This window comes from Microchirus variegatus (assembly GCF_963457635.1).
Source record: "Microchirus variegatus genome assembly, chromosome: 6".
Classification (NCBI taxonomy): Eukaryota; Metazoa; Chordata; class Actinopteri; order Pleuronectiformes; family Soleidae; genus Microchirus; species Microchirus variegatus.
Window position 1 is genome coordinate 26136846 of NC_139807.1, and position 27496 is coordinate 26164341.

General features: G+C 41.0%; 1 protein-coding gene across 1 annotated transcript; it reads right to left on the bottom strand.

Moving 5' to 3' along the window:
- Positions 1–54: 54 nt before the first annotated feature.
- Positions 55–7195, bottom strand: spg7 (SPG7 matrix AAA peptidase subunit, paraplegin). Its single transcript, XM_083891188.1, has 17 exons — positions 6674–7195; positions 6071–6173; positions 5896–5985; positions 5570–5811; positions 5321–5460; positions 4877–4979; positions 4665–4790; positions 4101–4263; positions 3754–3927; positions 3546–3670; positions 3346–3448; positions 3128–3238; positions 2923–3038; positions 2207–2363; positions 1328–1491; positions 1090–1167; positions 55–966 (listed from the first exon to the last, which is right to left on the bottom strand). Exons 1-17 carry the CDS (start codon positions 6893–6895, stop codon positions 754–756), a joined length of 2430 nt encoding a protein of 809 aa, XP_083747314.1. The 5' UTR covers positions 6896–7195; the 3' UTR covers positions 55–753.
- Between the last annotated feature and the right edge of the window lie 20301 nt (positions 7196–27496).

Genomic DNA, 27496 nt, shown 5'->3' on the forward strand with positions numbered 1-27496 from the left:
TTATTTAAATATTTGTCAACAACATCCTTTGCAACGTCATATTAACAAACAATCACTCACTCTGTGTGCAGTCACATCTGCTGCTCTGCATGACAGCTTTTACAAACTTAAAGGGCCATTTCAAAACGTCACATGTAGGAAAAAAGTTTCCCATTCTTTTGAAAGCAGCTCAGTATGTCCATTATTATCGCTTCTATTTACCAAAGAAATGTACTACAGCATAATTTATTAATACTTTCTTTAGATGTTTTAAATACAATGATACAGACCATAGAGTGTTTATGAGTCACCTGAATGAATGCAAATACAGTAAAGTTGTTTTGACTCTACAGGTGTTGGCGCTGCATTGGACTGGCAACCTGTCCACGGCGTGACTCTCCGCCTTTCACGCTGCGTCAGCTGGGATTGGAAGTTACATTCTCACCAGTGTAATATTGCGAAATCCAATGGCTTTACTTTTTTGTTCAAGGGTCAGTACTGACATTTAGTGGCGACACTGCAGAATTGCAACAAAGAGGACTCCTTCCTCACTCCTCCTTTTCTCAGGGATATCAGAGAACTACTGAGCATTATTTTTTATTATTAAAACCCAGAAAAACACAGAAACTCTGACTGGTTCTGTGTGAGCTGCTCTGATGGCATTTGCCTTAAGGACAAATCAGATGATCTTTTAAAGTGATTTTACATTTGTAAGAACATAATTATGTTCACATCTCTGCTTATAAACCCTCCTAAATGTCACACACTGAAGATTTAGACCAGCTCAGGATTCATCTCCTCCTCGTCCGCTCTGCGTTTGCGAGGAGGCGGCTGTGGTTCGTCTTCTCCTGTGTCTTGTTTGTCCTTCTCGGCCTCCACCCAGCTCTGAGGGACGATCATCTTCTTGGGTCCGTGAGGAGGTGGACCGAGCAGGGCCTCGATGTCGCTGTAGTTCACCACCTCACTTTCCAGCAGGGCATTGGCCAACTACAAAAAAAACAAAAACAAAACAAGTGGGTGTAACTTAACTGTAACTTCACACTAAACCAAAAATAAACCCCAAAGGATCAGAATGTACAAAATGTACAATGAAAACCAGGAACAACTGACCAGTATCAGCTTGTCTCTGTTGTCCATGAGCAGCTTCTCCGTCTGTCTGTAAGCACGAGCTATCAACAACTTAGCCTCCTGAAAGAACGACACATCATCCAAACAACAGTCGGGAAATTATTACAAATAATAAATACTCTTGTTTTAAAGGATTTGACGGCCAAAACTCATTATGTCAACATGCACAGCGTGTGTGCTAATTTAAGCGCAGAGAACTCGTTCCACTTTTAGCACCCACGTGGTCCATCTGTTGCTGCAGGCCTTGGCTGAAAGGACGACGGCCGATGGCCCCTTGTGGCTCCGTGTCGGGGAAGGAGACCTGTCCCACGCTGTCGCACATGCCGTACTGCTTCACCATGGAGTACGCGACACGGGTCACCTTACGCAGGTCGTCCTGAGCTCCTGAGGGGAAACAACAAGAGGAGGGATTCTTCCATCACTGTATTTAACGTCAACGTATATCACACAGTGTTTACTGTATATATACACTACCGTTCAAAAGTGTGTCACCTATACCATTTTTGTTGTATTTTCCATTAAATGTCACACTTTTATTCATCAAAAGAGTTGCAAAATTATTAGAAAATATAGTCAAGACATTGACAAGATGAGAAATAATGATTTTTTCTTTTGTCAAAGAACCAGCAAAACTATTTTCAGGGTTTTCTAATCATCCAATAGCCTTGTAACACGATTAGCATTAGAACACTGGAAATGGGCCTCTATACACCTATGTACATGTAAAAACCACGACGTTTGCAGCTAGAATAGTAATGTGTATAGTAAGTGTATTTCTGATTCATTTAATGTTATATTCATTGAAAAAAAGTGCTTTTCCTTCAAAAATAAAGACATTTCTAAGTGACCGCAAACTTTTGAACGGTAGGTTAAACTTTTCTTTTTAGCTTCAGCCTGAGAAACTGTTAAATAACACCATCTGTTAACGATACCCGTTTCAAATGAGTTTCAAATGTCTTATTTTTAGCATGGATTCATATCTGAGTATCAGTTTGTTTGGTAACCATGTGTGCAGCGATCACAGTGGATATCAGAGCATATCAGAGGATATTAAGAGGATATTAGAGGATATCAGAGAATATCAGAGAATATCAGGTACCTGTTGTGACTTTGTTAAAGGTGATGGCTTCAGACGCTCGTCCTCCCAGAGCCATGCACATACGCTCAAACAGCTGCTCCTTGGTGAACAGGAACTGTTCACGAGGCAGTATCTGGGCAAATCCCAGCGCTGCATTGGTCCGTGGGGCGATCGACACCTGACAAACAGAGACAGGCCACGTAAGCAAATCAGTGAAGGAAAGAAAAAGAAAAACTTTGCTTCTTTTCGTTCAACTACTATCTTAAAGAACTTTCTGTAAGTCCTTAAATTCATACCAGTCTCTTGGTTTGACAGGCATTTTTGTGGCATTTGAAGGTGGACATGGTCCATCTCATGACCATGTGGTGCTTGTGTAGTAAAGCAGTGATGATTTACGAGTCAGATCGCCAACATTTTTACAGAAATTGTAGTCGTCGTGACCTCGTTACAAAGATGCTCTCGAGTTTGTTTTGCTGTAGTTTGGTCAAACGTATAAAAAGCCTGATCTGATCTTCTCATATTTGAGAAACGGTAATTCCAAAATCACAGTTTGGCTCAGCTCAGTACATTCAGATCCTCTGTTCTCAGACCCTTAGTTCAGGTAAACATCTGATATGCTGAATCTGGGTCCATCAAAATGTCATACTTTCTTCCTTGGGACTTAACATCTCTAGAACATTTCATCAAAATCCCTTGGAGGAAGTGGAGAAATGATAACTGACAGACAAGATCTTTACCTTCATGACTGCCTCCGTGTGCTCGAGCAGCCATCCCACAAGAGCATGTCCAGACTCATGGAAGGCGACGACTCTTTGCTCCTCTTTAGACAGGATCTTACTCTTCTTGACACTCCCTGAGGGCGGGCACATCTATGTCAGATGTTTCCTTAGCAGTAATTGAGATGTTGTTGTTTGTGTTTGTGTTTGTTTTTGGCGTTTGTACCTGCTATGACTCTCTCCACTGCGTATTCAAAGTTAAAGGTGTGGATGGACTTGTGTCCCTCTCTGGCAGCGTGCAGAGCTGCTTCGTTACAGATGTTTGCGATGTCTGCGCCTGCAGAGACACCAAAGTGAGTTAGTGACGGAGATTTCGCGACTGTTGTGCTGTGATGAGTGTTGAGATTTATTGATCAGAGATGCAAACAGATGTCATTTTTGTACCACTGAAGCCTGGGGTGAGCTCAGCCAGACGGAGAGAGTAGAAATTAGCCGGCTCGGTCAACTTCAGGATCTTCAGATGCTGCTCGAAGATCTCCTTCCTCTCCTGAGAGACAACAACAACAACTAACACTGAACAAAACTTAACAAAACAACATAGTTATTTATGTATGTATGTATGGATGGATGGATGGATGGATAACCTGCAGTGTGGGCATATCTATGAAGATGTGTCTATCCAGTCTGCCCGGTCTCATCAGAGCATTGTCCAGGATATCTGCTCTGTTGGTGGAAGCGAGCATAATGACGTGGTCCGTCGTTCCCATGCCTGCAAAAACATAACAATTATTTAGACGTCTCTATCCTCTGTCTGTCTGTCTGTCTGTGACAGCGGCAAAGAGCTCCACTCACCATCCATCTCCACCAGCAGCTGGTTGAGGGTCTGCTCCTCTTCAGTGTTGGAGAAGCCCGACATGTTGGTGGAGCGCTTCTTTCCGACGGCGTCGATCTCGTCGATGTAGACGATGCAGGGCGCGCGTGCCCGAGCTTCTTTGAACAGACTCCTGACCCTCGCAGCACCAAGGCCTGCACAAGAAAAAACACAAAATCACTAAGGTGATTTAGGTTAAGTAGCGGAAACAAAAAATTGGCTGTTGCTCACATTTAACCTTTAATACTTCACACTATATTATTGTCCCAGTGTAACTGTAAATTCAAGTTTTATACACATACAAATATCATATTAATCCTTGACATACCTCCAATCACCTCCACAAACTCAGAGCCAGCCATTGCCAGAAAGGGAACCTGAGCCTCAGTAGCTACGGCTTTAGCGAGCAGCGTCTTCCCACAGCCCGGAGGGCCCAGCAGCAGAGCACCCTTAGGAACCTTGGCTCCCAACTGGATGTAGCGATCTGGACTCTGACAACACATTAATGTGGGTAAGAATGCGACTTTAGTGTTTAAAACTGTACTCTATCTGTATCTGTGTATCTTTGTAATTTTTAACAAATGTCTATCAGCGCTACACATGACTCTCTCTCTGTGTTTCTGGGCATAGCTGAACAACAAAACACTGATTTAGTAAAGCGCGACGACTGTAAACAGGTTGGAGTACGACTGAAAACACAAAGAAACGTCCACAAAAAAATTCACAAGTGATTTCTATTCAAAATAAATCAAAATGTTCAGTTTTATGGCAAAAACACTTCTCGTTTCCTCCTGCCCCTGCTCCACCCACTGCTGTGTACACACAAATGCTCCCTCGGTCAGGTCTGATAGTATTGCTTGACAGTTACGTTAAAAATCGTCTGATTTCTTACCTTGAGGTAGTCGACAAACTCCTTCACTTCAGTTTTGGCCTCATGCAGGCCGGCCACGTCCTTGAAACTCACACCTTTACCTGACTTTCCGTCAACAATGGTGAACTTGGCCATCTTCAGCTGATTCTGTTAGGTTTGTAGAAGCGTGCAATTAATTAATAAATACACACAAAGAGGAACAAAATGTACACACTTCATGTGATGTCACTCACAAAAGCACTGAAGCCGCCTTCTCTGCCGCCCATGCCCGCCAGACGAAAGATATACCAGAGGATCGCCACGCCGATAGCAGCCATTCCCAGAGAGTAGACCGCACTGCAAAGACGACAAATATTATTAAAATGTGTTTCTTTTATTAAATTCAAAGCACAACAAAATCTAAAGCAGGGGTTTGAGGCCAGTCATAAGCACATGGATGGGAACAGACTTGTTCTAAGGTAATACAAATACAACTGTTCATAACTTTCCAAGTTATAATAAATCAATTAATTTAAGACATATGGTTCAATATCAGTTCATAAATTACCCATAAACATACCACACTGGACCTTTAATCCTATGCTGGCACCTCATATACCGATTACTGATGTTTTGACCCTCCTGTGGAGGATAAAACGGTAGAAAATGGATTGATGGATAAAAGATAATTTCCTTACTTTCCAAAGAATCCACTGCGTTTGTAAGACACCGGTATCCTGTCCTTCGTGTGGATATTCAGCTCTTCTTCAGCCACTCGAAGCTTCTCCTCAAACTTGTCAATGTTGGCCACCTGCATTCTGTACATGAGCGCCAGCCTCTGCAAAGCAGGTGAAGTGACAGGAAAATGAGAGGTTACCATTTAAATCTGCTTTGAAACGTTTGCTTTGAAACTTCTTCTTTTTTTCTACTCCTGCTCAACAACGTACAGGTCTTCCAAAGATTACTGCTCCGGGGTGAAGGTAAATTTCGACAATGTCGCTCTCAGGAACAACTTGCACACGCGACACCTCTCCCTTGGCCAACATCTCGTTGACAAAGTCATTCCATGATATGTTGCCACCGCTGGTGTTGATGGCGTTCAGCAGGCTCATGACGAGGGCGATGATGAAGAGGGTTCGCAGACGCTCTCTGTACATCTGGTCCTCCTGCTCACGCCGTTTCTTCTCCTCTGAACAGTGAAGCAAATTACTGAAGTGAAACTAAATAATATCCGAATGAAAAAACTACGTTTTTTTTAAAGTAATTCACTCACCTTCATCTTCCTCTGGAGTTTTTCCCTTTGATTTGTCACTTTTATTTTTCTCTTGCTTTGACTGAGATGTACTGAAGAAGTGTGTTGCCCCTGAAATCAGCAAGTCACTTTGTCATAATACAACACATACGTACACAGACAGCATATTATTGCGGGGTTTTTTCTGATTGCTTACCTAATAGATTTACCAAACCAACAGGATTCCTCAGTAGGTTGCTCCTGATTAATTCTTTACTAATTCCCACCATGCCAGGACTCAGGGGCCTGTGGAGAAGACTCTAAAATGGGAATAACAGCAATGATACCACATGTGTTGTTGTGCTGTGACAAAAACATTAATAAAACAATACAAACAAGATGTAAATACATGTATATAGAACTCTAATTGTCTCTCCAATCTGCATTTTGTGTCTATATACGTGTTCAGTATATTTTAAATGAATAAATACATGTCAAATACAAGACACGTTGGATGGAAGAGAAGTTTAAATGCACTTTGCAGGACTTATCAAGTTTCACTTGTTGCTAAATGGCAAATATCAGCCAGATTTATTGGTCTACCTCAAGTCACAAATACATTAGATTCTTATAAATACAACATTAACAGTTTAGGTACATGGTCTGGTTAAAACAGACAGGTGTGTAGATCACGCCACACAGACTGATGGCACGTGTTGTTATGGTTTTTCTGGATTGTATTCCCAATAAACAGAGAACTGAACATGTAAAAACAAGGGTACTGTTTTCGTGTTAGCTGAATGAATTAGTTTGGCCTCACCTGGATGACATTGTGGGGTTGATTTGTCCGCTGTGATTCTGACAGAAGTGTCTTTCTGACACTGACGCATCTGGACAGCACATTCTTTAAGTTGAGTATCGGTTTGTTTGCCAGTAAATGACCGTTTCGCCTCGACAGCGTCCACAGTAAACGGGTATTGTATTTTCTACACAGGCCAGCGCGGTGCTGTAACAACAAAACTGACATGGTGCCGGTTGTCATTGACAGCAACTGAGCAACTGTAACACCATAGTTATTAATGTTCTTTTCCGCTGAAAATGGTTTGTTTACTTCCTCCGTGTACAGCTAGCTTGCAGTTGTTCGATCGCACAGCTGAACAAAGATAAGAAGCAAAGAGAAGAAGAAGACTAATATATACAAATTTGACCACGGAAAAGGAACAAAAAAAACACAACGAATTCACCCTAAACTAAATATTATCGTAATTGCTTAGTTTTCACGATTGCAAAGACCTGCACGCTGTTGAACGCTGCATTTCTTGTAACATCTCATTGCATTACAAAAACATCTTTGTTTTGAACTTTGAACCGGATGTTGTTGGAGAACCTACCAGCTGCGCAGATGTTTGCGCAGTGTGAGGAGTTTTTAGTGAAATTCTCTAGGCTGTGGTCTGTTTAAAATAGTTATGCTGCAAAACTTGAATCTAGATTTAAAAGATATGTTTTCCTAGTACATAACGCTAAATATTTAAAGCTTACTTTGAGAGTGTGTGGCGCATAATACACCACGTGACGAACTGTCACTGCGCATTCAACACATTTATTAAGTTTCATATCTTTAAAAGTGTATTTAATGAGGTTAAGCTTAATATTTTTTTTTAACTTAACGGCACAAACAAGCACTTTTTTCGACGTAAGCGGATTTGAATTTTTAAAAAAATAGCAGGATTGCATAAGTGTAGTAGATAACACTACAGTAGTAGACCAGCAGGGGGTACTGTTAGATAAGTCGTAGGGTGCCATGGCTTCCGCGAGTGCAGTTTCTTTTTTACATATCATCATTTTGCTGACAGTTGTACATTCCAACTTGTAAAAACGTGACATATTTTGAGGTAATGTATCACAAAACATTCTCTGGGTTTTCATTGCAAACAACCAACTGAATGGGTTAATGTTAATAATGATGTCAAGTCCAGTGACATCAGTGGACAGTCTTTTGAAACTAAGGGCAAACAATTACATATTTAGTCTCTGAACCACCTCTCATGCAAATAATACAGCGGGTAACCTGGTGAACCGCTACGTGTACAGGTTAGTTTGACTGACATATTCAGCTATCCAATGAAAGTATAGGACTTGAACCAATGAGATCCTTCGTTACATCATCTCGCGTTTCGTTTGGACAGTGGATGCTTCGATTGCTTCACCGGCATACTCCGCCTTCGAGCGGAGTTATGCAGCGCGTTAGTCCTGTCCAATGTAAACAAAGACCCCAGCTCCATAAGAACCTACATGTATGGCCAGTCGTGGTCAATGTAATTAAATGATGATTAATATGTGAATTGGCCATTTCATACAGTCAATTTAATATTTTATAAATGTCTTAGTTTGTATACTAATAGTGTGCGTGTGTTCAAAGTTGTGTTGCGATAAATAATTCATGTCTAAATATTTAAGAATAGCCAATAAAGAAACATATTCTAGTATGTTGATATGGTTTGCGGAGTGTAGCGGTGAAACAAACAAGCACACTTAATGTTTGTACTCCATTTCCTTTTCTTGGTCTCCAACCATATAATGGAGTGTGGTCTATTGCGTTTGAAACTGCGAATCACTGTCCGCCACGTTGGAGCCAAGCTTGAGCTTGTCCTCCAGCGGAAACAGACTTCCGTGTGGATCCAAAATGGCGTCAGTATCACTGTGCGCTGAAACGGTATCCGCCCACAACACTAGGGCCAATCAGATCGCCCGTTTTATCCTGAAGCATTTCCGTTCCGTATGTCCACACAACGAAGTCAAAGGCCGATCGAAAACCGCTCGAATGGGTTGGCGGAGAGGATTAAACAGAAACAAAATATCATCGTTAGATGACATACGTCCACTGAAGCAAGCCTAACGTCGTGCATATGGACTTTTTAATGTTCCTAGTTTGCGGTGCAGGTGTAAAGGCTACGCTGTAAACGACTTTTCGTGGATATTTTATTCCTTTTTCTTTTGGACGCCTGTGTGTTGGTCTGTACGGTAGCAACAAGCTAGCGCTAGCCTCGACTCCGCTGAGCTGCCGTTGAGCTGCCATGGTCGTCGCGACTTTATGCGGATGTGTCCGGGCCAGTCTTTACTGAAACCGACGTCAACAAATGGGACCATCCAGCATCGACCGAAGACACCGCGGCATAGACTAACCGTTTCAGTTTCATTTAATTATTTGTGGAAATCAACAGAGGTAAGCCCCACTTCGCTCGCACTTACAAAGCTAACATGGGAACAACAACAAACCGACAATTTCCACCCCCGTGGTTCTCTGTGGTTGTTGGGACACGAGTCATATCACTGTGTACATGTATACTGAGGAGTTGTAAACATGTCGTACGGTGTAAATTGGATTTTAAGTATTTTGATTTTGATCTGGTTATGTAAAGAATTTCGTTGCTGACACCATGTTGCTGGGTTCACTTTGAAAATGCTGAAATAAAGTACTCGGCAGACTATTGCATATTAGAGTTACGTCAACGAATTGTAATTGTTATCGTGAATTTAATCTAGCTCTAGTATATGTGTTGGAACTAATCGAGTATTTATATTTTTACTCTAAACGATACTACTTTGAGTAATCTTGTGTTGCAAACCCTCCTAAATCATGAATGCATGTGTACGTGAGCTACCAGCTTGTGTATTTGGAGGGCTTGTGTTCGATGTAATTTTTCATAGAAATAGAATAGAAATGTGGTTCTTGGGCATACTCTCAGGTTCATCATTATGAGGCATTCTCGATATCTCACGCTCCAATTATCACTGCAGTTCCCAGAGGAGAGCACTAATAACATCCAAATGTTGACCTGTTTTTGACCGTCACAGTGGCGGTAGTTATTTTGCAGGTGGCCTGACATAATACTAGTCCATGTGCTTATCCTGTTAGGTGTACACACCGTCTTAATTTACTGTCATGAAGCACCAGTCTTATCCATCTGCTGGACTATTGCAGCCAAAGGCAAAATGGATGTGCCACGAGTTCAAGTGACTAGATTGCAACAACTTCAATGAGTAAAATACATACATGCTTTTTAGTACCATTTATAAACCTGTGTATGGGAATGCACACACGCTATATGAACTAATCAGTGTGTTGGTATATAGTTGATTAATTGTGAGTTATATGAAAGGATAACTGTCTGATTATTACATAAGCTGGTTCAGTGGAGTATGTGTGTTTTCTGTGGTAAATAACATAAAGGAGAGGCACAGCTTTCTTGGATCGTGGATCTGTTGGCAGAGGGAAACAGGATGTGGATGAGAACCTCTCTACTTTGGTGCAGTACCAATGCTGAGGAAAACACTGCAGTGCCGCTGGTGGTGTTTTCCACCAAGATACAGAGAGTGTTTTAGTTTGTTGGGGCGTTCATGTTGACTATACTGCAGAGGCAGTGATGCATATCTCTGTCTCCCTTGAGGTTGTGTAGGTTCTCTGTGCTACAGTTAAAGCCCCAATTCATATGGTTTCTAATGCTCCATTCTTTTACTCATGGATATCACAATGTTTAGGATGTAAACATAAACACATTTTTTGCTGAATTCTTAGTTTTTGTTGTTGTCTTGTGCAGTACCAGGCACCACTGGTGTGTTTACAAAGTGAGAGTGTGATAACGCATATACTAACTGAAAAATCCTATTTGAATTTAAGTTTCTCTTTCACACCTGAAATAACTGTCATGTCATTATGCTGTTGTTCTGGTCAGTCAAATTCATAATATCACTAATTCTCCCTATGATATTCTATCTATAGTTTTGTAGGACTGCAGTGTAGTGGGCACTTCTATTTTTTGTTTCATCGGTGAGCTATTTACTAGTGCTAAGACTGTCTTAAATCAGAAGTGATGCAATCTCAGTGGCATGTTGCTGCGTTATCATAGAATTATGGCATATCCACCTTTTGCAACAGGAAATTGAGTTTTGCTGGCACCAGAAAGGTCAGTGAGCTGAGACTGTATCTATTTTGTGTATAATTCAAAGGCAAGTAGCATTCTTTCTGCTCTTCTCCACCTGCTGCCTATCTTGGATATCCCAACATGTGTTTTTAATATGTATTTTTTATAATTTGGTTAGCAGCTTATGTTACAACATTCAGATACAACAGAATTAGTACAATATTCATAGACACTGTAATTATGGCCTGCACAGAATCAATCTGATTATCACCATGACCAAGTCCCATTGGAATATTAAAAAAGTTGTTTTTGAGACCCACAACCCAAATAATAGCAGAATTATCAAAACAGAGAAAAGCATGTCAAGGATGACAAATGAGGGAAGATGAAAAAGATGGTGAGCACTGCAGTTGTTGCAAAGTAGTACTTCAGCTTAAAAATCTGACTCTGCATGTTTACTTAAACAGTTTATTCTCACATAGGGCCACAACATTCAAAGTCTGCAGTGGCCTACAACATTTTTGTTACCCTTACAGTTTAATCCCAAATTCACAGTACTACAAGATTCCCAGTCAGATAATCCACTCGCTGATGAGTTTTTGCAAGTTGTTGCTAATTGGCCTTGATTGGTCCAAGCCAATCAGGGACCAGGATGGGGGTGATGGCGGCTGAAACCCAAACAGGAACACAACAGTGGTTTATCAGATGAAGAAGAGAAAGAAGGAAAACCAGAAATACAACACCTAAAAATTCAGGTCATTTTATACAGATTATCATCACAATACAATGTCAGTTAGCTGAAGATGAAGTTTGGCTCCCAATTTAAGAATGTTACCCATCAAATCTGAACTGTTCTGAAACATTTGAACTGCTGTACAGGACAAAAGACGGCTTGTCGTGTAGTGTGTAGAGATGGTCTTTTCCAGCAAAAGTGCTATTTGAGATTCTAAACTCATACGCATGAGAGCTAGTGAAAGGTTTCACAGCATGTTGAGCTTAGAGCAGATAACAAGATGCATATAAAGCCCTGAGTGGATTTCATTGCTTCTGTGGAATCTACAGCGTATTGGTCTTTGTAGGAACAGCTTCAAGAAACCTCTGTTCAGTTTTGAATGTCTGTTGTATCGTTGTTTGTTCATGTGCAGCGTAGGTATAGTGATTATAATGGATGATGGATGTTGAAGATGGAGCTACCGGGCAGGAGGAAAAGGGGAAGACTACAGAGAAGGTTCATTGATGTTGAGGACAGTTGGTGTAACAGAAGAGGACACAAGGGATAGGACAAGATGGAGGCAGATGATCCGATGTGGTGACCCATAAAGGGACAAGCCTAAGAAGACCAAATAGTCACAATAACTGATCAACGTTTTATAATAAAAAAAACAAAATATTGAATATCTGTGCTCATCCCTAGTATTGTGCGATGCACAGCAATCCTTTGACTCGGAAAGTTGAGAAAAACAACAATTTGGTTCAGTGAAAAGAATGGCCCTCCTGTAAGATGTGTTATGTAATGATGAAATGCGTAGGTGGCTGACAGTACATAAACCATTGAGCAATTTCTCCTGTAATTATTATTGAGAAACCTCCTTAAGGTTGAAATGCTAGACGTCGATGGCTTGTACCAAGAGGGAAAGAAGCCTTTAACTGCAACTTCAGCACCCACTATGCCTGCCCTCTCTGTATGCAAGCTCTCCCCTCCCCCTCCTGTGCTGAGAGTGTGGTCCTTTTAGGTAAACAAGCATGGCTACTCCTGTTTCTTGCCCCTCTCTCTGTCTCTGCCTCCCTGTCTCTGTCCCTGACTCGGTTTCTCCCCTCTCTTCTTCTGTGTTCAGTTTTGCTGAATATTTTAAAGCTGCGGTTCACCAGCACAATCCCAGCAGATACTCAAATGGTATATGAAGCCCTTTGAAATACAGCCGAGTCCTATGCCCCCTCTGCTATCCTCAAAGCGAAATGGAACAAAATGGCGGCCCCCAAGTCCTGCTGTTTCCCTCAGGGACTGTTGAGCCTCATTTTGGGTTTCAGGAGGTCCTCATGGTTGACGGCATCTCTAACCCATGTTAGGCTGTGGTTACATGCATGCCTTCCACCACACCACTCATGATAATATTTTCTCTTCCCCCACTTTCTTGCATATCAAAGGGAAATGTTCCCTGTTTCGCCACGCTTGTGCTTCTCCAGAAATGTGCTTTTTACAGACTTGGTTTTTGATCTTTCTGGTAGCAGCTTAAAGAAGAGATATTTTGTGCTATTATTTGTAAGAGATAGTACCTGTATACTGTATAGTATAAAAGTGTGCAGAGAATTTCAAAACTAGTTTCACACTGAAGTAGACTCCTGGGGGTTTGCTATGTCTTGCCTTTTTAAAAAAAGAAAAAAGCCAAGACATAGATGCTAGATTGTGTTGTTGATTCATTTTTCAGAGTTTAAAAATGGCAGACGCATCTGCACTATTCAAGAGAATCAAAGTAGGTAACACTAACTGTTTTCAGACATGAACTTTGAGAAAATTAGGTCAATGCATTCTTTGGAATTGACCATTTGTATGTGAAGAACACAGTGGGTGATGTTCACAACAGCAGGGGCATCAGGTGGGAAGTGACATATTGGCTTAAATATGCAGGACGAATTTCCGTGCTTTGAATTTTTTCCAGCCTTATCCTGCTGTGGATTCACAGTATCACTATCCAGACAATCAACCAGGGAGGTGGCAGCAGATGATCTGCAGAATGTCCGAAGCTACTACTGCGTAATTTTGCGTTCTTGCATCCCAACCCCTCCAGACAATCTCTGGAAAATGTCAGTAGTCCACCATATGTCTGAAACCAGCTACTGTCAGGCAAATGGCCATGTCTTTCTCACTATGTAAATACTGATTTGTCTCGCCTAACATTATTTTTATACCTCTGTATCACAAATAATCCATAGCAAATAGCCTATTTGCAGTTGGTTGCTTCATTTAAAAAAAAGGAACAATAAAATGGCACTAGCAATGTCTTTGCTTGGACTAACTATGAGATGCGCTCTGTCTAAGGGTTTGTGTTGCTTTGCATTCACAGCTAAAAGTCATGTAGTGAGTGATAAATCCCACCCTGGGGGCCATGTTTCCAAAAGTCTCGGTTTCTGCCATTCATCACTGAGTAGACAAGAAAGCATTTGAACACTTTTTTTTCCCTTTGTCACATAAAATGTCAGAGTAGAATAGAAATCGGGCATAAAAATTACAACCAAGTCACTGTTGTGGATGTAAGGCACTCGTCAATCTTAAAATTGGAATTATTTAATTTAAATACATTTCCGTTGCATACAAACGACTCTATTCCTAAGTAGAGCACACAGGAAGTGATGCATTTAATCTCAAGACAGACGGAGGGACAGGAGTTATTGCAGTGTGCAAACATTGCAGTGAGTGAGTGAGATGTCTTCAAACGGTTTGGAGTAGGACTGAAGCGTCCACGAAAGTTTTCAGAAGTTAACTCCTCTTTTAAACAAAACAGTCATTCAGCAGTATGACTGTGTTGCTGCTGTATACAAACAACTGCTCTCTCAGAAAGTATTGCTTTACAGAGCCACGTTTCAGATGAAGGAGGCAGCTTACAAATAACGGTTTATTGTTTATGTTCGCCAAGACTAAGCGGAAGCAGAATAAAGTAAACACAAACTACCAAACGTTGCGCTCTGCAGCTTTTAGGTGGTCAAGAGCTGCGGTTTAAATTGCATGAGCAGGAAGTTGCATGGGATGATGTATTATCCATACATACATGACATTTGAAATGAGGGCTAGTTGACCAGGTCTGGGACCTAATGACCTGGCTAATCTGTGAAATGTGTCCCCCTGGGCTAGGCTGCTGTTGTCCGATCACTCTAAAGTTTATACACCAGGAAAAGGCCATAACAGAGTTGCTTACCTAGATTTCTCTTAGCTTCTCTATTTTTTTGGTTTTAAAGCTGCTTTTAAAACAAAAGCTGCCATCAGTCAGTAAACCCACACCAACACCCATTAACATCTGGCTTTTGTCCACATTAGGAACCTGCAGACCATTTACCTACTGATCACACATCGATTAAGTATTCATTGCCAGCCTAGAAGTTAGTCTTTCTGTCTTTTTCCTCTGGTGACTTGAGTTTAACGTCATGAAAGAGACACTGTCAACATTCAGCACACAACTCTTTCAAACGCAGCAGCAGCGGAACCATTTTTGATTTATGGCTTTATCTGAGCTTGTCGTCATGTCATGCATGAAAAGGTGCAGTCCACAACTGGACTGCCAAAATACATCAGTAGAAGCTCATCTGTAGCATTCGTCCTGGGAGTTGATACCAATTGTATCAATCCCACTTCAGATCTGGCAGTCAGTTCCCCGCTGGACCTGATTGTGTATACTGCACTTGACAAACTGAAGTTGTACCTTGTCCCTTCTAGTATTACAGGTCTTACAGAACTGGAATAATAGTTTTCCTTGAGGATTCAATTTGTTATCCCTGTATTTTCATGAGTGCATTATGAGCTCCTCATCCAATATGACATCTTAACAGATTATTTGAAATGGAGGCTGGATATGATCAATGTGAAAGCAGTTTTGACCAGAGCTGCAACTAACAATTATTTTCATAATCGACTAATTGGTCGATTATTTTCACGATTAATCGTTTGGTCCATAAAATGTCAGAAAATGCTAAAAAATGTTGATCAGTGTTTGTCAAACCTGAAAATGAGGATTCTCGAATGTCTTGTTTTGTCCACAAACCAAAATGATTCAGTTTTAATGATTTCTTTGTTATGTAGAGCAAAGAAACTAGAAACTATTCACATTTAAGAAGCTATAATAATCAGAAATCTTGTTTAAATCATGAAAAAAGCCTCAAACCGATTATCAAAATAGTTGACAATGAATGTACTCATCAATTAATAATCGATTAATTGTTTTAGCTCTAGTTCTGACCTTTTTTGTTTCCGTCACTGCAAACACTGAGCTAGTTTTCATTCTTGTCCATAACGGTCACCCTGATGTCAATAAAACATGGGATAAAGCTGGGATTTATTGCCACATTGAGAAATTACTTCATGCCGACTGCTGGTGCGAGTGTTTACAGACAAACGGCTGTATCAGTTTTCTTTAAGCCGTCATGTACTCAGCCGTCCTCTCCATGTTGGACATAAGCTTTAAGCTGAGACAGGGGGTGACGGTGTTGTGACAAAGTGCCGTGTGGGGGAGGGTAGGGATGGTATGGCCTGGCTGAATCTCAATCACCAAGGCCCTTCAGCGTGGCTGGCCTTTTGATGGGCCAGCTGCAGCCATTCATCCACCCATTTACATTGAAATGCAACAACAGGGGAGGGGGAGGACTGTGGGGAGACAGGCCTCTGCACTTGTGCAAGTGGGATGTGAATGAAAAGCAAAGGCATACCTAAAGACCAAAGAGAGGAGGTCCGTCAGCTGGGGCCCACGCCCCTGCTCTCCAATCCTTACTTTGTTTTTCCCTCTGCATGCTGTGGGGCAGTATAGTTGCCACAAAGGATCTAAGCACCCCTTTGACCAGTACATGCATTTTCAACACTCAGCTCTTTCCTGTCTTTACAGCCAGACTGGTGGCTGTAAAGAGATTGTGATTCATCCCACTGTCTATTTTAGCAGCACTCTAATGTTACACCTGTTGATGGTGATGCTTTTCTTACGTTTCCTTCTTTGTATATTTTGAGGGAAATTACTTTCATGCCAGCGATTTGCAGTTGAAGGCGTCTTTATAAAGTTTTGTAGTGCTTGTGGAATTTAAGTTCTTTTTCCAGGGTCACTGTAAAGGCCACATTATACTTCTCCGACTGCGTATGCGCTATCCGTCTGCGTCACCACGGAGACGCCTCGAGCATTTATACTTCTGCGTCGTGGTGACGGACACTCGCTGCAATTTCCCGCCCGATCAGTAGGGGTCGCTGCGCAAGGTTGTTGTGCTTCTGGCTACAGTGAGCAATGGCGTCCGAGAAAGAAAGAGAGAGAAAGACTGTTGTTGTTGAAAAAGTGGCCGTTTCTCACTTTTCTGTGTCACGGAACGCAGTTTTAAGATAATTTGAGGCGAGAAATTGGCCATTTAGAGTCTAAACATGTGCTGTGTGTGTTAAGATATGACGTATTTATAGTTCGGCAGCGGCGTTATCGGCGGGGATCAGCTCCGCCTCTGTCAGGACGCCCGGAGCGCACTGAGAGCCGGCACAGAGCAGCTTAGCTCGGCCTGTCCTGAGGACCAATCGCAGCTCTTGCCGTCTCCGTTGTCCCTTGACGGAGTGACGGACACTTAAAAAATATTTTGTGCAGACGGAGACTACGCAGAGGCTCTTCGACAGTCTCTGCGTCGACGCAGAGTCTCTACGTAGCCTACGCAGAGCACTTTACGCAGAAGTATAAATTGGGCTTTATGGAGGCCACACTGTGTTGTTGACTGGAAAAAAGAAGGCTGTTCTCATTTAAAGCTTTAGACTCAAAGTGTAGTTCAGACAAATGAGGCCAGTGTGTCATTTTTCTGAGTTCATAGAGCCTTCCAGGATAACTTGGATGTTCTCAGAGGTATGCATGTGACAGTTTTTAAAAGGGGCTCTAGGGAACGTGTCATCTTCACACCAGCAGCAGCATTGCATCACAAATCACGGCCTCCTCATTAATTTCAGACTACTGCATCGGCAACCCAGCAAGTGGGCTGTGGTTAAAAACAGCAACTTTAGACACTATTTGGCCACTCATTATCACCTATTAAAAATACTGCGATTGCTGGTCAAACATGCTCTCATGCTCATAAAGCTTTCTGACTGCTTTTGGCAACATAAAGATCAAATATTGTCACAAACAACTAATAGTGCCAGAGGTGACTGATGTAAATACTACTACTTAAGCACTCAGGCAGTGTGATGCCCGATATCAAAGTGCACTTAATATTATGCAGCAGTTTTTCAGAAAGCTTTGCTTTTTTATGGCAATTTCAAAGGCAAACACTATGAAAACATAGCAGCAGCTCCACAGCAGACAACGTATACCCCCTGCGTGAACAACAGATTGACGCAGCAGAGCAGCGACAAAACTGTCACACACTGCACACACACATCCAGTGGGGCCCAGGTTTTTGACAGAAATGGGTTTAGCAGACGGCTAAAGACGGTTCAGGGGTTTGTGTTCATGTTGTCCACATTAAGAGTTGCTTGTGCTGTGAACTCCATTAAAAAAAAAAACCCAGTTAAATCCCAGGTTTAAACAGGCTTTTCAACAGTGGGGATATGTTTAATCAGCATTTACTCCGGGGTCAAATGACTGCATGCAAGTTTTAATGGCTTTGGCTTCGATTGGTGTTGGTAGGTTGTTGCTAACATGGGTGAACAGGCACATTTTTCCTTTGCTGCATTTACTGCAGTGCACAATCTTCTGGCTGTTAGCATTCACGGATGTAGAAATTGTTACTTTTTAAAACTTGGGACAGTGCTCATTATCATTTATCTAATTAATTTCATCTAAAAAAAATATTTAAATTGAAATCAAAGTGAAAGATGCTCAAAAACTAGGGTTTTGTTTATTTGTTGTTTTTAGCTCACCCACTTTCTTCCTTTACAAATTGCTCTAGCTTTTCAAGCTATAACGTGGTCATTTGGTGGTTTGCTTAGCTGTAGCATGTGACATTCGTGATGAGATGGTAGCGTTTGTCAAATGGGTCAGTTGTTGTCCTGAAAAAGACATTTGTCTTTCAACCACTGGCTGGTTAAAACGAATTCCAAGAATGTCTTCAATGACTAAAATGTCTGCTGGTTGCATGCATGTAGTTTTATTGTTGTGTGGATTTTTCAAGTTAATATAAAGAAATTAATTGATGCATATAAATAAACATTCATATACTGTATGTCATAGTGACAGTGTCTTCAGGTTTTTGAGTATGTAAGTAATAAATGTAGCATTCAATTCTATAATAAGAATCATTACCTTCTTTCATACATATTCTAGACAACTGAGTTATTCCCACAGGGGCTATATGTTTTACAGCAAATGTCTGCAGAAGTTGATCTGGATATTCGTTGGACTTTTTTATGCCAGCTCATCAGTGTAAACTCCACATAATGTCTGCGTCAGCTTGTTTGAGAAGCAGCAGGACAAATGCTGGATTCTCCACCGTGAGAGTCCTGCCTCCTACGTATTAGAGCCAGGTAGCACCCTCTCACCTCTGTCATCCAGAAAATATACTGCACTTGTGAATGTATTTAACCAAGACAATGTCTCAATTTGTCATGTGTGAACACAAACTTCAGTCTTTTCCTGGAGTTCATATCTGAAAACAGCTGTGGACAGGGTGAGAATGAAATGTATTTTTCAGAGTGGGGACATGGTTTGGAATTAGCTAGTGTGTTAAAGCAGAGCAGTCAGGAGGGAGTGGAAAATCACATCGACTTCAGTCAGCCTGCTCAGGGACTTTCCCTTCTGAATATGTGGCAGCTAAGAGCAGCTCTTAAAGCTACAGGCCAGCATGCGTTAGGCCCTGTATCTAGGCTTGTGTGTCTACATCGTGTCCCTGTGCCACTCGGTGTAAGGCAAATTCAGGAGTTTTTTGCTTTGCCCAGAAGGAAAGAAGTCTAAATGAGAAGTTGAAAATAGGAGAAATATAGAAGGCATTTTAAGTTGGCTTGGAGCTACCAATAATCTCTCCAGCATTTCACAATGTTTGTCTGCCAAGGCTTGCAACAGTCACAGATCTGTGATTGGATGACTGGAGTCAACCAGACACTGATCGTTAAAGTTCTTGTGATGCTAGAACCTACTTCCCTATAAATATTCCTTCTTGCTTTTGTGTGTGTAGGGTGTGTGTGTGTGTGTTTGCATGTGTGTTTGTGCCACTCATACTCCCTGCAGTGAAGCTTTTTATAGAAGCCAGCAGCCAGCAGTGTAATCTCTGGCGTCGATGTAGGGCAGCCTTTTATTCTTCCTCATTACTTATGCAAAGCCATTTCTCACCCACAATCACTGCATAGTCTGTTTGAATATACAGTTATCAAAGGAAAAGGTGAACAGTCAAAGGAAATGTGTTTGTGTGCTTTTTAGGACAAATTGTGCATATTTGGTGATTGCTGGTTCATTTCCAGTTGTATTCAGTAGTTCATTCATTCATTCAGTTCAAAATTGCTTTCTGTCATTATATTTTTTTGTGATAATACAGGTTTAGCAATATTTTTTCGGTCATCTTCCACATGGGGAGGAAATGGTTATCAGAGATTTAGCAAACAGTATTTCATTCATGGTCTGTGGTGTCGGAAAACACACCTGGAAGACAGGATGCAAACCGTAGTGTCATAAAACCAGTATAATGAATCACATGACTTCCTGCATGAAAATGCCCCCCTGCTTTGTAGCCAGCTCAAGTCAGATTTAAGAGCCCCACTATTAAATTATTTACATAATGGAAAAACACAGATCCTGTAAGCTTTAAATGTGCACATAGTTTGCCTCCAGCGTTTCATCTCAAACAATGTATGTCAGAGGCTATGATTTTGTTGATACCTCATTACGTTTCCCAAGGTTGTGATCAGTCTGTTTTTGTGGACTGTGTGGCACCAGCGTTCCAATTTTGAAGAGAATTTCTCTTTTTTTTCAGAAGGGTTCTAGATTTAACATCATTTTGTTTAATAATGCAAAACTGTGAATTGATAGACCAGTTATTTTTTAATTTTAGGATTCAATTTAGTAATCTCTTGCCCCCTTGTACCCCAATACCTCTGTCAGAAATCTGAGATCAAATTAATCTTGGGATCAAATTGTTTTTTTGACCATTGGAATTATGTAATTACTCTGCAATGCTTGCTGCTTTTTATTGGTTTCAGCTCAGCTTTGCATTTGTGGGAATGCAAGACCACATTGGACACGCCAATTTCCTCTTTGTCTGCTTCATTTGTTGCAACTTCTATCCATTAACATAATCTATTTTGTCCTACTTTGCATTTTATTAGCACCTAATTGTTAACTTGCCGCTGAGTTTGAATGAGGGACGGAAGTAATAGTAAAAAAAAAAAACTACTGTAATATTGTCACTGGGCTCTTTTGGGTAGTTGTTTTCATCTTCAACTTGTGATATGGTTTGAAAAGATTGTGGAATGTACACTTTAAGTCACTTAAGTCAAGTGCTGCATATCTATTTAATTTCATCACATCACCCTGTGTGATTCTTGGACAAATTATATTATTGTCTACTGAACTCTTTCCATAGGCTGTTATGTTGCTCACTCACACACTTGGCCGAACTCTTTCCCTTGTCCTCTTTTTCTTCACCCCCTGACACCTCTGTTCTTGTCTCTTGTCCACTTTAATTGTTTTTATACTAAACGTAGTTTCTCTCCCCCTAATGGTGTATGTTTTATTTCTTTTCCCTCTTTGCCAAAGTTGAAGTTACAAATGTGATATATGAACATTGGCAATTTGTGACTGAGATAACAAAGAGCTGCAGAAGTTTTCTCTTTATCAGTTGCTCACATTGATACCCAGACACAATCACACGGACAACAGACCCATCTGTACAGTCAGACTTATTGACATGTTTTTGCTCTTTTTTTCACAAAAATTGCCATGTGTATTTGCTTACAGCATGGGGAAGTGTCAGTCTAGCATTCTGGGCATGTGTACTCAATCTATTGTTTTGTTTAGGGCTGAGCGATTTTATTAATCCTGCGATATATATCTATTTTTTATTTTCCCAGAAAGTATCGATTTTTCAGCCACAAGTATCGATACATTAAGTCCCCCCTGTTCCGTCTGGCACCTCCTTGCAGAAGAGTGATTAGGTCAGCCAGCCAATAGTGTCGCTGTAGAGCATTTATAGCAAGTGGCTCATCTTCACCCTCTTCCTGTTTACTCAGTGAGCACGAGGAGATTCGAGAAATAGCATAACATAGGTCCAGCACTTTCGTGCTTAAAATCAGTAGTGTTGGAGCACTTCGGGTTTAAAAAGGAGGAAGTAACGCAGTTTTTCGTGCAGCGGCACCGGAGTCTAGGCACCGTTTACCAGTTCTGTTAGCCGTTATCCTACAGTCGAACTGGAGCGTTCTGTTTAACAAAACGAAAAGAGCAGCGTAAAACTGTGTATGTGTGCCTCTGTTTTTCCACGTTTAGCGTTACTCTAGAGACTCTTTTTAACAATCGGGAGTCACGTAAACATGATGTAACGCGCATATTTATCTGGTCAGTCGTCATGGAAACAAGTCATTTGTTAATGCTGTTCATGGCCCAAAACAAATTTTAAGTTAACTGTTTAAAACCTGTATTTATTGACTGTTCGGGAAAAGCCATGGTATTATGTTTACTTACCTGGTGGCTAGACTGGCTATCTCATATGTTCAGTGTCAAGCTAAAAAAGCAACTGTTCAGAACAGGCCACTTGATGCACTTTTTAACTCGCCATTGACATTTTCTTGTGTAATTGACATTTTTAGTTTTCAGTTCAGTTAATTCAATCCAAGCAAATGGAACACTCACAAGATGTCACCAAAATCACCCTGTATTGTTGGATATCGTCGGATCTTCGGATCGCTGAATATCGTGACATATATCGTATTGTGAGCTGAATATCGTGTATTGTATTGTGAGATTAGTGTATCGCTACATAGGGCTGGGCGATATATCGATATCTAAATTTATGATGATAATATACGTCATTTTGCCCATGTCGGTATGTTCAATAATTTAAAAAAAAAGAAAAGAATAGTGTGTATGTGTATGTAGGCAGGCTACCGGTATGTTCATGTCCCTTGGCTGTGTACAGCGTGTGTAGTCACGTGACTCCACGTCCTCTGTAACGAGAAGGGAAAGAGACTGTGCGGAAAGACGATGCGGCTACGGTAGCAGTTTTGCCAACTTACCGACTTTTTTTTTGTCAAAAGCGACTTGTAATAAATCTGCTGCCACAGTCTAATTTAAAACAATAACAGACCCGCTAAGATCCACATATGTTGCTAATGACGATACACTTCCTGGTTTTTAAATGATGCGTTCATGGCTGCAGGTTTTTACACCTTCAATACACCTACACCTACACTACGACATTCTATAACATACCACGCGAACAAGTATATACGCATATATATATATATATATATATATATATATATATATATATATATCATTATGCAAATTAGGCGATGACGTCATCTAGCGTCTTCAAACTTATCGTCCATTTACTGTTATCGAGGTGAGCTGCTCTATATACGGTGATATTGATTTGAGGCCATATCGCCCAGCCCTATCGCTACAGCCCTAGTTTTGTTCCACTAGTGGCAATTTCCCACCAGGAGATTGCCCTCTGTTGTATGTCATTGTGTTCTTTTTAACACCGTGTTGTACATCTGTGGGATCTGGGGTGACCTCCTTGCCTAACCTCGAGCAAGTTTCCATGGTTACCGAATTCTGAGTTGCAGTGAGTGAATTCAAATTGGAGGTGTGCTTGTTTGTTCACAATGGGTCCACACGGACAACCTTGGAAATAGGCAGTAGGTGAAATCTGTGACACTTGTCATCAGAACTCTCAGAATGAATGGTGTGACCCACGCACCCGTCTTTAAAGGTTTATTAACTTGTTTTTGTGCTTTATGTTGTAACTGCTGTGAAACAATTTGAATTATATATGTGTCTCTGATCTCTGATGCAAAAGCCAGTTTTGGTGGTTGTTGGTTGCTTTATGTCCTCTGAATATGTGGGGGGTCCCGTGGGTCTCTGCCACATCTTCTTTCACATCTTCACAATTTAGAACCCTGCACTACTCTATCTTCCCTCTCCCGTCTGTGACAGTCTCCTCCCCCATATCCACATCTATGCAGTAGCTCTGGTTCCTCAGGAAGCAGTACTCGCAGGAAGCAAAGGGCGTTGAACCTAATTGTTTGCCTTTTTCCTTCTGTGACAAAAATCATAGTAAATTATGCTCACACACCAACAGCCTTCACAGTTCTCCATATTTAGTTTAATGCATTTTGTGTAAAGTAATAAATGAGCATTTATATGACATGTGTCATGCAGTCCACATATCAAGATGCATATTTATAGTATTGATGCAGTGTTTCTGCTTTTGCAGATTTTGATGCCTTACAATCTCACTGCTTATTCAAGCAGCAACCTTCAAGAGACTGTAACCTGACTGCATAGAAGTGAAGGCCCTCGTATACTTTAGCGCATATCACATACACATGTATAGTAGGGCTGCCACAAACGATTATTTTGATAGTCTATTTTTTTTGGATTAGTCGACTCATCGGATCATATGTAAATTGAATGTATAACATACAGTTTATCTCACCTGCATGCAGCTGCTTTAGCTTTCCGGTTGAAGTGATTAAGGTGTATGTTAACTAAAATGAAGACAATTAAGATGCTTGTTCTTTAAACCTTTAATGAAATATGCTTGTTGCAACAAACATAAAATGCAAACAGCTGAGTAAACAGATGAGGCACTGTTATGATGTTACTTAAAACACATTAAATATGTGTGCTAAGGCTAATGAACCAAATGTTGTTGCCGCCGGGTAGCCATGATACCTGAGAGCCCGTCTGGTATAACTTCCGGTTGACATTACGGCTGACCAAGATTACCACTACTGCGCATGTGTGTCAAGGACAAGAGAGGCGGACAGAGAGGCAGACGCGGCAGTTGAAGGTGCCGCAGCAGTTTTGAGAGAGAAAACAAGGTAAAAAAAAACGATGTGTCGGCTATTAAATTAGTTGTCGACGATTTTAATAGTCGACATAATCGTGATTAGTCGACTAACCGTGGCAGCCCTAGTGTCTAGATCCTGTAGTATCCTTCATCAACAGTCAGGGTGGCAGCAGGTCCATTGGTCGTCAGTTTGGGGCTCGGGTGACTATTCTTGGTGACCACTTCTGTTGCCGACCAAGCAGGGCTTATACTACGCACTTTGCGGCATGCACACAGTGCGCTCGGAAGTATACCAGGTAGAGCTGGGACAACTAGTTGACATAGTCGACTTCAAAAATTCATCGACATTAATATTTTGCGTCAATGCGTCACAATGCGGTTGTTTGCAGACTATGCAAATTTACTTTGGCGTACCACAGCATTACAACAGTTGTGCATGAGCATTTGAAACGAAAAAACCCTGGAGGGCTGTTTATCAAGCAGTCGCAGTCAAGATAAACACTACGTTAGACAGTTGTTTTCTCGATTAATCTGTCGATTATTTTCTCGATTTGGTCCATAAAGAAAATGTTAAAAACCGTTGATCAGTGTTTGTCAGACCTGGAAATTACAATGTTCTTGAATGTCTTGTTTTGTCCACAAACCAAATGATTCAGTTCTTTGTTATGTGGAGCAAAGAAACCAGAAAATGTTCATATTTAGGAAACAAAAACAATCAGAAATCTAGTTTTAATCACGAAAAAGGCTTCAAATCGAATAATCAACTTTCAAAATAGTTGAAGATTAATTTAGTTAACGATTAATTATTGATTAATTGTTTCAGCTCTAATACCAGGGCCTTGATTGAGCTTCTTCTTAGGTGTGTAAGGCAACAAGAGGCTGATTATCATTCAACAGCAATGTTTTTATGTACAAATGTCAGGATAGAGCAGAAACTGAGAGTGGGGAAAAAAGCAAGCTCTTTATTGTTTTCAGTTTAATTACTTTATTGACTTATGGATCAGGTGGGTCTAAACAGTTAATTTGTTACACTTCAAACACTCCATCTTCTAATATGTTGTCCTGTGTCATAACGTTATGACCACTTCTCTGACAGCAGTGTTAGCCAGAGTAGCCCTGTATGTATCAATTGGAGTCCTGTATGTCTCTGCCCTGGTGTGAATATACTGTAGCTGCAGTCATACCTCCAGATAAGAGGGTGGAGTTCTCACGTGCTTCTCTCATGTAAGGGATCAAAGCTCCTCTGCCCTCATGTGATTTGTTTGTCCCCTCCCAAGAGTGTGAGAAAAAAATAACATGCACTGCACTCACGTTGTGTGGGTGTGTGTGAGTGTATGTTTGTGGAAATTATAGTAGCTCCAGTAAACACCGATGACCTCACATAGTTTTCTGACTTGGTATGTTTACATGCAGAGGCAACTTATTTTAAGGGGCTGTGTTGTCTTACCATATACATGCATGACCACTCACTGCTGTAGTCATGTTCCCACTGTGTTTGGTGCTGTGCAGTATTTTTCACACTGCTTTAATTCATGCACGCCCACCCAGTGCTTTCTATAAGCACCAGCTGTCTGCCAAACGGACCACTACTTGTTGCAGACCAGCTGGCTACTGTAATTCTTCAAAGTGACCAGGGGGCTTGTATTAATCTCTACTGCAGAAGACAACAGACCCAAATTTGAGACAAGTGTATTGTAGAGAAAGGACAGCTAATTTTTGTTTGTGAGAAAATCCAGCAACAGAGGGAAGAAGGTGGTTAACACGAGGAGGGACTGATACTTGTGTTCTGTATTTTTCCTTTTACATGAACAGTATTTTGATGTTGGGAATATTACGTTCACTGAGCTCTTTTGCTGCAGACAAGTATTTGTTGTAATTCCAGATGCAAATCATGTTTCAAAAGCCAAATGATATGTAATGGATCCTCCTGCCCGATGTCAGCTCCAGCTCTGCCAGTGACCCTCAGGTGTGAGTGAATGATTGTTTGTCTCGGTATGTTGGCCCTGTGATGGATCAGTGACCTGTCCACGGTGTAACCCACTGACACTACCGTTCAAAAGTTTGGGGTCACTTAGAAATGTCCTTATTTTTGAAGGAAAATCCCTTTTTTCAATGGATATGACATCAAATGAATCAAAAATACACTCTATACATTGTTAATGTGGTAAATAACTATTTTAGCTACAGATATAGATGATGTTGGGTTTTTTTTTTTTATACAAATCATTATTTCTAATTAATCAATGTCTTGACTATATTTCCTATTAATTTTTCAACTCTTTTAATGAATAAAAGTGTGACTTTTAATTTAAAACACAAAAATAATTGTATAGGTGACCCCAAACTTTTGAACGGTAGTGTATGTCAGCTGGCTTTGGCTCAAGCTCTCCCTGCAAACCTCAAGAAGATAAAGCATTTGACGAATGAACATTTTCTGCAGTAATATACAGTACATGATCAACTACATTTATTGTAAGATGGAATAGTGGCATTAAAATATGAGGCTACCAGATATGGGCTTTCTCAACAAACAACTCATGCATGACCCTCCTAGTTGGTTGATTTTTACTCACTGGCTTCATATGCTTGTGAAAAGCCATGCCTCCTCTGGTTTGAGAGAGCTTTCCAATGAGGATGAAATGAGAAATGTCACAAAGGAACTCTGGAGTGCATGTGGCGCAGGCCTGTCAAAAAGGAGAGGATAGACTTTGCCATTCAGGGCCAGTGAAGTGCAAGGAAGGTCTGAAATAGCTCTTTGTCAAGATAATCATGGCAACATGCACGATGTGTTTGCACAAGCAAGCACATGCAACATACTGGGTTTGTTGTACCAGGACATTTTTTGCCCAATTATTTACTAACCCACGAGCCTGCATGTCAGCTATGTGAGGTAAACACGACCGATGTGCATCTCCCTATATCAGACTGACACGATGAATTCATGCTGTGTGATGATTTAACTGATCACTCATTGAGAATCTAGTTTTACTTGCATATATGGAATTGGAGAAGAAGCTTTATATTCAGATACAGCGTTTAGCCTGTGTGGTCACAATGTGTGTCAG

Excerpts from the sequence above, each read along its gene's own strand:
- spg7 (XM_083891188.1), bottom strand. The coding sequence starts at position 6,895 with ATGACAACCGGCACCATGTCAGTTTTGTTGTTACAGCACCGCGCTGGC. Across the intron at positions 4,264-4,664 it reads AGTTTGTCGACTACCTCAAG|AGTCCAGATCGCTACATCCA; the intron begins GTAAGAAATCAG and ends ATGTGTTGTCAG. Across the intron at positions 967-1,089 it reads ACAGAGACAAGCTGATACTG|TTGGCCAATGCCCTGCTGGA; the intron begins GTCAGTTGTTCC and ends TTTTTTTTGTAG.